We start from the raw sequence: 15,766 nt of genomic DNA on the forward strand, positions 1-15,766 counted from the left end.
TCAATTTAAAGGGTAATAAAATAATTGCTGATGTAATATTTTCCTTATAACTATTACAAAAACACAAAAAATATAAAAATAAGTATTTATATTTGTGTACAAGCTGTTTAGATTGTCAAAAATCCTGTGTTTTTAGGGTTATTAACAAAGTGCGTGTACCAGTAATATTTGGGGTCACAAGTTTTTGCCATGGATATTTTGTGGGTCAGAAGATAAAAAGTTTGGGAACCACTGCTGAGAATCAAAATAATTTTACAACTGCACAAGATAAAAAAGAAAATTGCCCACTTCTTGACATCTAGCAATATTGAAACAAAATCTTACATCACATAAATGACTACTGTAATGACATTCTCATTACGATGACGGCTAATACCTTTTGTATTAAAGCATGATTAAGAGTTTATTTTTCTTGTTTTTGACAGTGGCACCCCCTAAGAATGACGTGCAGCCTCCAGCTCCCAGTTCCTCCAGCCAGGCCCATCCCCTCGCCAGCTCGTCCCGGTATCGGGAACGTCGCTCCCGTAGAACACATCGCAATGGAGGAACCCGGGATGACCGCTACAGATCAGGTAAAATAAAAGCTGCTGATATCATGAGTCAAAATGCATCCTTCAAGTCTGAAACACTCCTGAAGAGCCTACAGCAACTTGTTGTTCACATACTTGAAACTGGCTCCATGGGACCAATTAAGCAGGAGTTTATTAGAAGTGTGTTTGTGACTGGGAGGGCCTCTGAGATGGAGAGCAATGGTGCAGCAGGGTAGCCCCTCTGTAAGGACCCCCGCTCTGACAACAGAGTGACGTCACTGCCTGGTTATCAGTGAGGCTGAGAGGAAATCAGTTTATCTCTAATCTGAAGAGGAAAACCAGACCAGAGTTTTAGAACTGAGGTAAACGAGCCAAAAACACTTTGTTTTTCAGTGTTTGTTCACGGGAATTCAAATGTTTTCTCCAATCATCACCCTGCTGTTGATGCTCTCCTGTAAAACACCCTCACACTGCAGCAGGCTAAATATAAAGCCAGCCTAATTTACTCTGCTTTATTACTGAACCGTTGCCTAAAAAAGCTGCAGTTTCACAGGGATTCAGGGTAGAGCTTAGGTGTGGGAATCTTTTACTGGCTCATGATTCGATTCGATTCTGATTTTCAAAGCCACAATTCGATTCAAAATCAATGTTTCATTCAAACCTGATAATGTGAGTCTGTTTGTCGTGTTCCCAAAGTGCTTCATCTTCATTTTGCAAACCTTGTGAAGCTTGTGTCAAACTCAGACTCATTCAGTAAAAAACAAAAAGAGTCCGAATCTTTGCCTTTGATGAAAACAGGGTCGGTTGAATCTCTTACCTCCATTTTTGTAGTTTCCTCTTTGTTTTGGTGCTTTCTGTGTATGCATACATTCCAGAACCAGCTGCGTGGTGACATCAGGATGCCCCCACGTTGTTACAAAATTTGCTTTATTTTTTTTGTCAAATCAGTTTTAGGATATTTTAAATCGATTCTGAGTCGTTGTAAATGAAAACCACGATTCTGATGTGAATCAGTTTTGACGCACCCCTCGTAGAGATGAAGTTTAATTCGATCAAGTGATTGTGGCTTCACCACAGCATCAGAAATAAAAATAAAAACAGTAAAACTGAAAAAGGTTTGGCTCTAAATGTACTGATTTAAGCCTAAAACAGTGTATTGCATATACACACATTTATGTTACAACTATTTGTGGATCCCTTTGAAGAGTATCCATTTTTTATAATGTTTTTTTCTAAATTTTATGCCAAAATGCAGAAACTTGTCTTAATGATGATGGGCTGAATATTTTTGAAACAATTTATGTCAAAAAGACGTCACATTTTCAGAAAACAAGAAAATAATCCATAATTTCACTGTCATTCCAAAACACTTTTAGTGCGTCGCATGTCGTCGCCGATCAATTTTTGGTTTTTAGTTGTCAAATTTAACCACAACACAGTGTTATTCAAATACTTTTTTCATTTGATAAGTTTGATTCATGAAATACACAAAGTTATAAAGATTTAGAAGTAAAATCATTCCATTTAATCAGAACTCCTTTTTATTTTCACTAAGAAATCTGATAAATCTGCCTGGAAACTTGAATAAACAAACTCATATTCTTCTCTGCATCACCAAGAAGGATTTATTTATCTTTTTAAAGTGAAGTTTTCATTTGGATACAAACAGAACTGTATTAGGTTCATTATGTTGGACAGAATTCTGTTAAACTCTTAAATTTAGATCATTAGTGCTTTCGTACATCACAAACATTGAACAATTACAGCATCTATGTGATTTGATTAATAAAGGGATTTGCATATGAGACATTAGAGTTGAATAAACTTATCAACTGTGGAGTTAAAGGTGTTTTCTAGACTTAATTATGAAAATATTTTATTTCCTGCCAAGACTTTTATATCATTTATTTCCATGTTTGTAACCTGCTGTTGTTATAAATGAAAAGTCGGATCCAAAAACTTTAATCAGTCAGCGTATTGTGAGCATTCACTTGAATGCACACAGAGCCTGAGCAGGAGTGTAAACAAAGTAGCATCAGAAGCATCTTGTGCCTGTTATCTCTTAATAAACATGTGGGTTTTTTAGAAAAGCATGACCCAGCCCAGTATAACCCCCTCTGGTCCCACACTGCCCACTGGTGTCAGTGTTGATTGGAGCTAAACGCTCAGTAAACCTCCACACACTCCACTGTTCTTATTAGAGTCAGAGCTCAGCCTCTCCTGATGCTCCTGTGTGAGCGACGACTTTGGCATTTTATGAGCGAGGAGGATTTAGCCCTCAGCGATGTGTTCAACAGAGCTCCACTTATGTAATTATCATCCCTGATGCTGCTGCTTTGGAGTGAGCTGCGCTCCGTGATTTTTTATTTTTATTTTTTCATTTCTCCATGTTTGGAGCAGAATAATCATCGCTGGAGACACAGAATGTGTTTTCTTCAGCGCACGTTTTGCTGCATGGTCGGAGCGTGTGTCCCGGGTCACATGGTTCTCTTTAATACGCCTGTGGGTGTCGTGACGTGAAAGCATCTCTGCATGTTTATTGCCGTGTGCCTTTTGTTTGTGTGTAGGCCTGTGAGTGGGCTCGTTGGCAGCTTTGTTCCCTCATCGCGGCTTCCTGCTTTACCAGGAAAAACAATGTCATCTTCTGCTGAGGACGGTTCCATGGACTTATCTGAAGCTTTAAACAAAATCCTGCACAGTGATAAAGCTGGTGTACAATATGACCCCAGAGAATTAAGTCACAAGTTACTAACGGCCATAAAAAGACTGAAAAAATCATTTTATATGAAGACATTTCAAGTTGAACGTTGAACCACATTCTCATTTTGGTGCAAGAAAGGTGCTACAAAAGAACAAATAGGTCACTTAAATGCCTTTTTATTTTGAATAAATTGCACTTTTTAAACTTTTTGTTAAGTCTTGGCGACTTTGAAAGGAAAAAAATGTTTTTCTTTCTCTTCATAGGTTTTAAATGTAGTTCGTAGGTCATGAAAGGGGTTTTCTGAGTACAAATCCTTAAATGTAATCAATAGATGGTTCTCAACGACGTCATCATCCGGGACTTTTTTACCCTCTGCACCCCATTCATGGGCTAGCATTTAGCATGTAGCGATAAAACCAGTATGGGAGAACCACAAAAGCAAGGGAGAAAAAATGCAAAAAGGCCACTGAACGACGCAGACGAGCATGACCAGGATAAAAATACTTTGTGTTTAAAATGTGCCTTTCAGGACACCCATGGATCTACTGAATAATAAATCTAAATCAAGGTATTTAGCTTTATTGAAAGTAGCGATCCTTACGAGTTGCTGAAGTCTGCAGAGCCAACACACAGGCTGTGTTGACATGACTCTGTGTGACTTTCTCTGATATTATTTGTAACTATATCTTACATACTCTAAATGGGTACATACTGCAAAATAAGGAGCTTTTAGTGATTATCGGATACTGTCAGTGTATCCTACGGTCGTGTTTACAAGGGTAGATTGCATATTCAAAACACTTTTCTGTTCATAGTGCGCGATCTTTTACTTCTTTTTTAAATTAATTAACGTATCATGCGTCACTAACCATGGTAGGAATGATCTGAACACACTCTGGAATCCCGAGGAGGGTGAAATCTTTGTGGTTGATTATCACCGGCCGCAAAATCACGTCGCTTTGCCGACAGTTCTACGTCTCCTTAGTGTTTTTACGCCGTCAATGTTTTTTAAAGCGTCTCTCTGCCACACGAGCAGCACAGTTTTGTAACTAACTCGGAACGTAAATTTGCTCCATGACTGTTAAAACAAATCAAAATAGAAACATACAATATTACATAAATAATCTAGACTGTATATACATTTCTGTGCTATAGACTATACCCTCTTCTGCATTCGCAGCCGTGATTATGGTGATTTGATCACGTGATCTGTAGGTCGCTGCATCATTTGAGAACCATCTATTCAAAGCTTTTAGGATTTTTTCGCCATATCAGCTCAGATTGTTTTAACCAAACCAGTGTTCATTAATGATGAAAGTTTTCACAAATCAGTCAGCAAATAAAGAAAATGATACTTGAATGTGAGGTACTTTTAAATAGTTAAAATAATTTTCAGTGTTCACTTTTTAGTTTTTTTTTAATTAGATTCTTGGCTGTTGGACTCAAAGTGTGTGTTTTGTCCTCACTCTGTGCAGATGTTCACAGTGAGGCTGTACAAGCTGCCCTGGCTAAACATAAAGAGGAGAAAATGGCACTTCCTATGCCCACCAAGAGGAGGTCCACTTACGTGCAGTCGCCCATCGAAGCTCGGACACCTCCAGGTAAGATCCAAACACACAAGGGTCTTGCATCCGAACACTAAAGGAAACTGAGTTTTTTAAATTATCGGTTCGATTTTTTTTTTTTTTTCTAGACTCGTCATCAGGTTCTGAAGACGAGACGTCCGCACGCAGACAGTCTTCAGTGGTCGCCCCCCCGCCTCCGGCCAACACCAGCTTGCAGAGCCCGGACTGTTGGATCAACCGCTCCGCCCAGGGCTCCTCCACGTCCTCCTCTGCCTCGTCCACGCTGTCGCACGGGGAGGCCAAGCCTCAGCCTCAGAGCCAGCCGCAGCCTCAGTACAAGCCGCAGTACCAACCTCTGTATCAGCCTCAGGAGCCGAGCCGCACCGCAGCCGTCACAGACATGCTGGCTCACACTCGCATCGGTGAGGCGCACTTTTCTGACATTTGTGCATGCTGTGTTGCACTCTTTCTGTAAGTCCTGTAAGAAACAGAGGAATACCGCTAGTCCTTTATGTAGGACTTGTGCTCCTTGAAAGTAAGGAAACAGGCAAGTGGTATCAGCAGAGACCCCCCTCACATCCAGATTCAACCTCCTCTCATCTCCCCCCTCCAGTTTTAATAATGCGTTGGATGATTCTTCGTTCAACCTCTCATTACAGAAAACCCCAACATTTTTTGTTACTATAATTTGAACTTCCTGAAACAAACTTTCCCACTGCGCTCTGATGTATCCTTTGTTTAAATAACAGCAATAAATAAATCCAGTTTCTAAAAATTTGTTTTTGATTGATCTGCTTGACATCATACTTTTCACAGAATAAAATAATCTAGAAAAAGAAGAACAGATCTCTAAAACCTGACTCGGCATTAAAGCTGTGATTGGTTCTCGTGTTTTCTCCACAGCTCCACCTGAGAACAGCGCCCCCTCTCCTGACGTGACAGCCGTGGGCCCCACAATGAGGGGCCCGCGGGTGGATCTGCCCTCCAACGCCGTCGTTCGAGGGATGAGTCGAGTGCAAAGCCGTTCGAGCATGATGGAGACCGCCGATGGTAACAGCTGCTCCCCACGTCTCTCAGACTCTAGTTTGTGCTTCTTTGTGTTTGCTTTTGTCTGATTTCTTCATCTCCTAATATTTGTTGACGTCCAGCGGTGGATTTTTTTTTAATTAATCAGACTTTGCTGCTTTCTTTTCTTCTTGATCTTTTCCACCCTGTCATGTATATTTGACTGGCTGATAGGAAGAGGTAATACGCAGAGTAAGGAAACTCTTTTATTTGTCCACAGCCTTCTCCTTTTCTTTCACGGTGAACCCTTTTTTCTCCCTCCTGTTTGTAATGAATGAACGTAGAAGGAAATACAACGTCCACACTCTGAATCCTCCTGTGTGATCCCGAACCAGAAACCCTTCCTCTCAGTTTTCACCGTTTTCCCTGTGATGATGACACCTACCTGTGCTGCTGCTTTTTATTCCCAAATGATCTTACAATCACCTCAAGTTTGATTATTAAAGAATATTTGAGTAAGTTTGGACAGGAATGAAGAACAGCAGACAGTAAAATGTCGTGACATTTCAACGGGTCACTTGTTGACGTAGCTGAGTCTGGAAACGTGTAACCGTTTTCCTGCTGCTGTTCTGTAGGAGTTCCTGTGAGCAGCAGAGTGTCCACAAAGATCCAGCAGCTGCTCAACACGCTGAAGAGGCCCAAGAGGCCKCCGCTCAGCGAGTTCTTCACCGACGACTCCGAGGAGATCGTCCAAGGTGCGGCGCCTCATGAAACTCTCACAAAAACAAATATCCTCGAGTCAATTAAAAAGATGGAAACTGTTTTGTATTCTTCAGTAAATCAGAAATCTTAGATGAAAGAGGAAACGTTTTTGTTTACATATGTTTATACCAAACTTTAAACCTAAAGTATTTTCCTTTAATGAATGCAAAGTTGCACAGTTTGAGTTTTATGCATAATGTAAGTTAGAGCAGTGGTTCCCAGAGTTGGGGTCGGGACCCACAATGGGGTCTCAAAACATCAAGGTGGGGTCCTGAAAAGATTTTCTGACTTAATTACATTATAAAATAACAACTAACATTTTTTTTTGCCTTTGTTGTTACAAAAGAGTAAGGTTAGTGTACTTAAAATGGACAAAAATAACATAATGGATATTGTTACTATGCTGTTATTTTTTTTGACGTGAAAACAATGTTTATAATCCAACAACAGTTGGGGGCTCAGGTCTCCACTGCTGGTATTTTCAGGGCCAAAGGCTGAAAAGTTTGGGAACCAATGAATTAGAGTATAAGTTGATGTTTATTTAAAACAAAGGCCTTTATTTTATTTATTTTATTTTATATCTTGACCTTTTTTCAGAAACAAAGTCCAGTAAATAAGTTGCTACATACGGGCATCTTTTTTACACTGATGTTCTTCATTCTAAGTTTCATTCATCTGAAACTTACCCAGAAACATACCTGCTCTATTTGTTCCAGTTCCCCAGCCGGACCCCAACACGCCCAAGCCAGAGGGCCGCCAGATCATCCCGGTGAAAGGGGAGCCTCTGGGCGTCGTCAGTAACTGGCCCCCAGCCCTGCAGGCGGCATTAGCTCGCTGGGGGGCCACTCAGGGAAAGAGCCCGGCTCTCACTGCTCTGGACATCACAGGCAAACCTCTTTATACACTGACTTACGGTGAGACATGTGATTTATGTATTCACTGTACAGAGAGGATGTAAAAGGAGGGTTTAATAACAAAAAATATGCGAGAAACTAAAAGGCTGATGTGAAAACACAAGATGAAGGAAAACCCAGAGGAGAACCAGACAGGGCTTGGAAGCACACAGGCTGCAGGCGAGTGAGGGCTCAGTGGATAAAGGAATGGGATTCAGGAGACAAGTGGCAACAGGTGAGACTAATTATAAAAGAACAGGGGTGAGTGGGCAGGGCAGGACTGACTGAAGGGCAGGAATGAATGATGACAGAGAAACAATCTGAAATTTGAAAACAAATCACCGTAATAAACTCTCAGAACTCTCAACAAACACAGATCCTGACACCAGTAGTGATTTAATGTGGCTGAGGAGACTAGAACTGTCAGGTGCTACCGTGTGGTGTTTCAGAAAAACTCATGAACTTTGTAGGTTGAGGATTTTCTGTTGTGTTTTAGGGAAGCTGTGGAGCCGCAGTGTGAAGCTGGCCTACACGCTTCTCAACAAGCTGGGCAACAAGAATGAGCAAATCCTCAAACCTGGAGACAGAGTAAGGCAGCGGACACACAGAGAAACACAAAAAGTTTGAGCTGGATTTCCTGGAATAATGTGCCGTAGTCGTTCATTTTATCCCCCAAATTTATAAGTTTATGAGTTGACTGATTTTTGTTGCTTTTAATCGAATTTGAAAGGCAAAACCTGTGTTTTAGTTTCACCAACAGGAGAACAGCGTAAAAGTATATCACTCAACTTAGTAATAAAAACTTTAATTTAAACACTAAACTAAAAAAGATTTAATTTAAAACAAAACAATGCTTATGTCTAAATTTGTAAATAAATGATTATTACAAGCAAAAAATCAGTTGAAAGCAATGGACTTGGAAGCAAAAGACCAACTTCACGTCGTCTCATTGTTAGTTTATGAGAAATTATTTGAAATATTATGTTCTTAACAAATCACGTGTGCATTACACTTAGCAGCTCTCAGTAGATGTTATCATCCTTGATATAAATTCACCGGAGCTTATTTCAAAGCAGAATATAACTGTCTTGGTAGGTGGCGCTGGTGTACCCAAACAGTGACCCCGGCATGTTCTGGGTGGCCTTCTACGGCTGCCTCCTGGCTGAGGTCATACCTGTACCTATTGAGGTCCCACTGTCTCGGAAGGTATGGAGACCATCGCAGAAGCCTGTGTACAGAACCCCCACCCCCCCACAGGACCTTTCAAATCTGAGCTCGGTTCTTTTCCCTGTGTGTTTATATTTAGGATGCAGGGATCAGCCAGGTGGGCTTCTTGCTGGGCAGCTGTGGTGTGGGTCTGGCTCTGACCAGTGAGATCTGCCTAAAAGGTCTGCCCAAGACCCCCACCGGTGAAATACTGCAGTTTAAAGGTTGGACTTCTTTCTGAATGTGGATGTGTTTGTGGCTTTTTAGGAGCAACCTTGTTTTGAACGCTTTCATACGGCTAAAATGTGTGACCCATCATGCTAAATCAGAGATGAGGTCATATTTGGTCAAACTAAGCTAAACACATTTTCAGATTTCTGGCTTTTTAGGCTACATTTTGAAATCTTGAATCTTAAATACAGATATATAAGATCATCACAGTTTGCAACTTTATCCTCAGTTTGTTGTGACAGGTCAGAGATTAGTTTTACTAAAACATATGCATTTTTTAAAAATGTTTCTCTTTACTTTCCTTACTGGCTCTGTTAGGCTGGCCTCGAATGAAGTGGGTGATAACAGACTCAAAATACCTGACGAAGCCGTCCAAAGACTGGCAGCCACACATTCCCACCGCTAACACTGATCCTGCTTATATAGAGGTAACACTTCCTGCTATTACTGTGACGTGAGCTGTTAACTGACGCATTACTACTAATTAATCTATCATAAATAGTAACATTCCCTCTCTTTGCAGTACAAAGCCAATAAAGAGGGCACAGTTGTGGGTGTGGCTGTGTCTAAGGTGGCCATGCTGACCCACTGCCAGGCTCTGACCCAGGCCTGCAACTACTGTGAGGGTGAGTAAAGCTGCTTTGTCTCATTATTTGATTAGCTTTTTCATTTAAAACAACATAAGTCACATTGATTTTCATTGTTTTATTTTCAGGGGAAACCTTAGTGAACGTCCTGGACTTTAAAAAGGATATGGGCTTATGGCATGGAGTTCTCACGGTGGGTGTTTTAACCTCTGCTGGTGAATTCAAGCTTCTTAAAGAAAGACAGTTTTTTTCTATAAGACCATAATACATTATGTTTTTTACAAGATGTTAGCAAATGTCCGTAAAAAGATTAAAAGTTCAAATAAACACGATTTTTTGACAAACATTTTATACTAGAGAGTGTGTTGCTACAATGTTGGAAAAACAGAAATAACTTTTGTTTTTGCCACCCCAGGCTGTAATGAACAGGATACATACGATAAGTGTTCCCTACGCAGTAATGAAAGCTTGTCCCCTCTCCTGGGTGCAGAGGGTCCACATCCATAAAGGTAACCTGTCACCAGTCTTCTAGCTGGAGTTCTGTTACATCAAAGGTTTGTGTCATGACTTCCTTTTCACTGTGGTGCAGCTCGTATAGCTTTGGTGAAGTGTCGTGATCTGCACTGGGCCATGATGGCTCACCGGGACCAGAGAGACGTCAGCCTAGCTTCTCTACGGATGCTTGTTGTTGCTGATGGTGCTAACCCTTGTGAGTACTTTGTGAAGCTCGTCTTTTGTTCATTTTAGGTTTAGCACATTGAGTTTAAGTTGTTTGTTTGAAGTTGTTTTTTTAATTAGTAAATAACAAAGGGGCAGATGTAAGTTTTTTCTTCTTTCTGCACCTTTCTTATTCAATAATTGATTTACTTTGTGTTTTAATGGCCTTTTTGTTGTTTTTATGAATGAAATAAATGAATAAATTAAATGAAATGGAAGAAAAAAATTAATGTGTAGCTTTTTTCCTTTCATCCAGGGTCGGTCTCTTCCTGCGATGCCTTCCTGAATCTGTTTCAGTCGCACGGCTTGAAGCCTGAGGTCATCTGTCCCTGTGCCGCCTCTCCTGAGGCCATGACAGTAGCTATACGCAGGTATCTGTCCCTCTTTTCCTGAAAGGTTTTCTTCTTTATTGAGTTTACCCAGGTCTGATCCACAATATCTGCTTATTTATCTTCTGCACCAAACGGGATCATTCTCCTCATATAAGACATGCTTCCTAATTCACTTGTCTCCACTGGTGTGAAAAATAATAATGTCTGAGTTGTGCAATATAATATGTTTCTTGGTTCGGTACTCCAGTGTTTTAACCAATCAGAGCAGATTTAGCCTTTGAGGAGGGCCATCTTAAAGAGACAGGAGCTAAAACAAAGTGTGTCAGATAGAAGAAGCTGTAACAGAGTTAACGTAAATGTTAAGGTTTAATTTGTGTGATTTATCAACTTCCTCTAGTCTAGTCGAGCAACAAAACATCATAACTCTGTTAGAGTTTAGTATGCACTCTTCTTAAAGAGGACCTATTATGGGGTCCTTGAACAAGTTAGGATACATCTGTGAGCTATTCAAAACGTGTTCATATGATTTAATTCACAAAATGAATCTCAGATAGTGAGATTTCACCTTTTCAGTTCTGCCTGTTCTGAGCTCTCTTCAGAATGAGCTGCTTATGCAAATAAGCTGCCTCCCAACCACTTTTTTACATTAGCCCCGCCGTCCCAGCACAGCTTTTCTGTTAGCACTTCAGATATGTGGAAATGGTTAGTATAAGCAGATGCACAATGGTACAACAGTAGTAAATGGGCTGCATGCAGTGCGGCCACCCCAGGGCTTGATAGGGACAGACTGGAGCGTCTGATTGAAGTTAGACGCCTTGGTGTCGAGGAGGCCAACACACTTCTGTCACCACTTCCCAAAGCCAGCAAAGACGAACCGAAGGGCGGTCAAAATCCTCTCCCATGTCATGAGATGAGCACTGTGGCACGGGAGTCTCCAGTCCTCCAGCACAATTCTTCCTGTCGTATTGGTTGACATTAGTCATGTTTATATGGACATAAGTAATCAGATTAAATGGCGTCATGTAAACTAGGGTTGGGCAAAATCGTATTGTGTGCAATCATTCGTCGGAAAAACTATAATCGATTATTTTTTGTCACTTGACGATTAATACGATTAATGACACCAGGCAGACTGGAGATTTCCTCGGTCAGTCCACTTGGTGCTCCTCTCCGCTTCAAATATGCCGAACATAAAAAAAAAAGGTTCTGTAATTTATTTATCATAACTCTGGTTTTACTTGGTCTATTAACACAAGTTAAAAATTGATGTATAGCCTGAAGTCTGTACTTTTGACACAGTTTGTAACAGATTTTTATGGAGAGAAAATCTTTCCCACTAGAATGATTTAAACTGGTCATATGACTAGGGTATGAGGGCGTCCAGGGACTCCAGGTGATTGATCGTCATATTAATCGTTATCGGCTAAATATCACAATTAACCGTGATTAATTTTGTTTGCCAGTATTGCACAACCCTAATGTAAACACCCCATTCAGATTATTCTGACCCAATTCAGCTCGATCCGAATGAATTTGTAATCGGAATGAAAGAGGTGGTTTATGCCGACTGATAATCCAAATGACTTGCATGTAAACACTTAATCTAATCATCTTATTCTGATTGTGGAAAACTGACCTGACTGCTCATGTCTGCTGACTTTCATCCAGCGGTTTCTGCTCTTTTGTGGAGGGAGGGACAGCAACGTTGTAGTTTCCAGCAGCACAGAACTTTTCCTTCTGTTTTCTCATTCAGTAAAGAAGGAAGACACATGGCCTGCGCCGCTTTGAAAAAAAAAAACTAAAGTTTGCGTGTCACCTGCATCTGAACCAGAGAGTGCAGTAACGTCTCCACCATTATTAAAACCTGTCGCAGGTCCATTCTGAGCACTCAGAAGCTGTTTTTTTATGTTCATGACGAAAGTAGAACTTTTTTCTGTTTTTTTGTTTTTTAAGGTAAAGTTAGCAACTGCGCATGTCAGTGCTTCAATTCTGAATAAAAGCCTGGTGCATGTAAACACTCGTCATGATCGGATTGTGTCCATGTAAACGATACATTCCGATTATTTAATCCGAATACATTTCAATCCGATCAAAGAATTTTGCACACGTAACGACACACTGGTGCTCAGGGAGGCCAACAGGCGTCTGTCGCAACTTGTGGAGGCCGGCATAGTGAAGCCACCTCCCCAGGCCGCTATTGTGGAGGGGGAAAGGCAAAGATGCTCGCCTCCTCAGTTGTCGATCATGGCAGCGCGTTCAACAGTAATTTGTGTTAAATGACAAATTATATTCATACGGAACAGCAACATTAAACACTCAACACATCACTTACCGCCATCATCTGGAGATTTGTGAGGAAGAGTTAGGACAGAACTTTCCTTCAGCTTAAAGTCCTTGGGTAAATCCTGCTGTGTGTTGGTAGAAGGAGTAATTTGTGAAATTATTTGCACAAACTACAGCTTTCTTTGGCAATATTGCTGCAACATTGCAATAAAAAAAATTTAATTAAGCCATACATCTCTGTTCTCCATGGCTGTTGTAAAAACAGCAGAACAAACGTGGTCGTCCTGTGAAGAAGTGGGCGGAGTCTCTTGGGTTACCAGGTGATTGGCTGAGCTCGCCTTGGCATTCCTAGGTTACTCTGATTGTGACGTAACAATTTGCAGATTTTTGAAACAGCTCATTTGCTGACACTAACAAACCATTTACATTTTGTCAAAAAATAGGTGGGAGTATTTTTTTTGGCACTTGGACTGTTTCTGGAAGCAGTTCAGACCCAAACTAAAGCATAAAAATATGTGAAAAAGTGAATTTTGCATAACAGGTCCCCTTTAAAGCTAACAGAATCCCAGTTCTCCTGGTGCAGCTGTATGTATGAACTGATGTAATGGATGTGAACGCACAGGTTTTATCAAACTGTCTCCCCATGCAGACCGGGAGTCCCTGGCGCACCCCTCCCTGCCCGCGCCATCCTCTCCTTGAGCGGCCTTAGCCACGGTGTCATCAGGGTCAATACAGAAGACAAGAACTCGGCTCTGACTGTACAAGATGTGGGACACGTCATGCCTGGAGGTGAGGATGGAAGGAAAAATGCAGAAGTCTAGAGAAAAGCATGAAAAAAAAAACAAATGTCAGAGGGATTAAATAAAATCCAAGCATGAAAATGAAAGCTCAGAAGCTATAAGTGTTAGCAAAAACTAGTTATTACCAAAAAAAAAAAGAAATTATCTGGATAATTTATAGCAAAATAAATACTTCACTTGTAGAAAAATAATCTTGTAGTTACAACCAAAATACATACCTGTTTTAATTATGTTTTTTCCACTGACAAAAATGATTCAACTTCTCATTATTTCTAAAACAAAAATACTTTAGTTATATCAAACCAGTGAAATAATTATCACAATTCTTGACATTTTACTGTTTTGCTTTTGCTCTCTTGCTTTTAGAGCTGGCGTAGTTTTATTATTTTTAAGTCATTTTTTAATTATTTTTCAAAAACTTGGCATTTCTCATCATATAGTATATTAAAGCAGTTTTTACACTTATTGATAAAACCTGTTAGAGGTTCTGTCCTGGTTTGAGCTGTGTTTCAGTCACTAGTGTTGCTGGTGTCGTCAGATTTGGTGGGATTTTTAATCCAACATCTAACATCATTTGGAAAGCAGCTTTTTTTTCTCAGCATGAAAATCAACCAAAACGTCCAAAGAAGAACTTTAAAATGTTCAAGAAATGGTTTTGAAGACGACTAAAAATCAAAATGAAGCCCTCTATGAGAACCTATACTTATCAAGATGTGTGTTGGAGTAATTAAAATAAAATTATTTTAGGTAGGTAGTTTTTACTACTACACAATACCAAATAATGCATTACAAGCTGAGGTGAACACAGCAAACAACTGGGCTTAAACTGAGTGTTGTTGATGTATAACAGTCCTGTAACTGTCCTGTGTTTGGCTACATTCCCTGTAAGGTCATGTAGACCACACACTGAGAGTGTTTTAACTTGAAACTAAAGTGAAGTTTTTTTTTTTCATTGTGCACTTCAATATTGCCCCGTGTGCCTGCCTGCTCTGTCAAATAAACACTTTTAGTGATTGCTCAGAAAAGATACCAGCTGTAGTGAGTCAAGATTACTTACAAATAGAAAAGGTCAAAGCTTGTATATATTTTACATATAATATATATGTTATTTATTACACACACACACACGCACGCGCGTGCGCACGTGTGTGTGTGTGTGTGTGTGTGTGTGTGTGTGTGTGTGTGTGTGTGTGTGTGTGTGTGTGTGTGTGTGTCTACATTTTTAAACAGATGTTGTAGACCAAAGTGCTGTAAAAGCTTAGTTAAATTAGAAAACAGACAAAAAAGTCTGTAGTCTGAATGTACTCGTGGGCTATTTTTTCCTCTGTGTCAGTTTGTCTTTCTGCAGCCTACTGTTTCAAAGACAATTATACCCATGAAAATTTACCACATGAAGGTTTATGACTTTGAAACTCAGTAGGACTTGAATTTTTCCAACTAGTCATCCTGTTTTTTTTCTAATGTTTCTGTTTTGTCCTTTCAGCGCTGATGTGTATAGTCAGGCCAGACGGACCTCCTCAGTTGTGTAAAACTGATGAGATAGGAGAGATAATAATTAATTCTCGTGCTGGGGGCACAATGTACTACGGCTTACCTGGACTCACCAAAAACACCTTTGAGGTATGAAAGTCGAAATGAGCCAGCATCTTACAGCACGTGTCCCGACAGTTCCTGTTGTTTTTATGGAACGGGTTCCTGTCTTTGTGTTGTTGTGTTCAGGTGATACCCGTCAATGCTAATGGAGTTCCCATTGGAGAGATTCCATTTGTGCGGTCGGGACTCCTGGGCTTTGTTGGTCCAGTAAGTACAAATGTTTGATTAGAGAGTGGGAGCGTTCCTGTCTGACAGTGAAATCGCTCAGCTGTGTGTCGTCCCCCTCCCCTCCCCCGCACAGGGCAGTCTGATCTTTGTGGTGGGGAAGATAGAAGGTTTGCTGATGGTTAGTGGGCGAAGACACAACGCGGACGATCTGGTGGCCACTGCTCTCGCGGTGGAGCCTGTTAAGACAGTGTACCGTGGAAGGTGAGGAGAAATTCGACATTGTGCGTAAAACGAATAAAATAAAACTGATTGGTGAAACACAGAACTTTATTTATTGTACTGACATCTAGTGGTACAGGAGGAGAAAAAAAAAGCTGCTTGACAATGAGATGT

General features: G+C 40.5%; 1 protein-coding gene across 4 annotated transcripts in view; it reads left to right on the forward strand.

Annotated features, from left to right (window-relative positions):
- Window positions 1–15,766, forward strand: part of dip2bb (disco-interacting protein 2 homolog Bb) — a 50,277-nt gene that overhangs the window by 21,623 nt on the left and 12,888 nt on the right. For 2 of the 4 annotated variants that reach the window (XM_014009134.1, XM_014009136.1), the window contains exons 3-22: window positions 426–572; window positions 4,707–4,832; window positions 4,925–5,218; window positions 5,700–5,846; window positions 6,036–6,053; window positions 6,437–6,556; window positions 7,280–7,477; window positions 7,953–8,044; window positions 8,552–8,662; window positions 8,763–8,886; window positions 9,212–9,321; window positions 9,417–9,519; window positions 9,609–9,673; window positions 9,896–9,989; window positions 10,070–10,189; window positions 10,454–10,568; window positions 13,462–13,601; window positions 15,096–15,232; window positions 15,332–15,412; window positions 15,507–15,634. In XM_014009134.1, the coding sequence (XP_013864588.1) occupies window positions 426–572; window positions 4,707–4,832; window positions 4,925–5,218; window positions 5,700–5,846; window positions 6,036–6,053; window positions 6,437–6,556; window positions 7,280–7,477; window positions 7,953–8,044; window positions 8,552–8,662; window positions 8,763–8,886; window positions 9,212–9,321; window positions 9,417–9,519; window positions 9,609–9,673; window positions 9,896–9,989; window positions 10,070–10,189; window positions 10,454–10,568; window positions 13,462–13,601; window positions 15,096–15,232; window positions 15,332–15,412; window positions 15,507–15,634 (2,470 nt within the window). The remainder of the gene's footprint in view (window positions 1–425; window positions 573–4,706; window positions 4,833–4,924; window positions 5,219–5,699; window positions 5,847–6,035; window positions 6,054–6,436; window positions 6,557–7,279; window positions 7,478–7,952; window positions 8,045–8,551; window positions 8,663–8,762; window positions 8,887–9,211; window positions 9,322–9,416; window positions 9,520–9,608; window positions 9,674–9,895; window positions 9,990–10,069; window positions 10,190–10,453; window positions 10,569–13,461; window positions 13,602–15,095; window positions 15,233–15,331; window positions 15,413–15,506; window positions 15,635–15,766) is intronic. The other 2 variants (XM_014009135.1, XM_014009137.1) reach the window with 1 other exon arrangement.

The sequence above is a fragment of the Austrofundulus limnaeus genome, unplaced genomic scaffold, assembly GCF_001266775.1.
Source record: "Austrofundulus limnaeus strain Quisiro unplaced genomic scaffold, Austrofundulus_limnaeus-1.0 Scaffold55, whole genome shotgun sequence".
NCBI classification, from domain to species: Eukaryota; Metazoa; Chordata; class Actinopteri; order Cyprinodontiformes; family Rivulidae; genus Austrofundulus; species Austrofundulus limnaeus.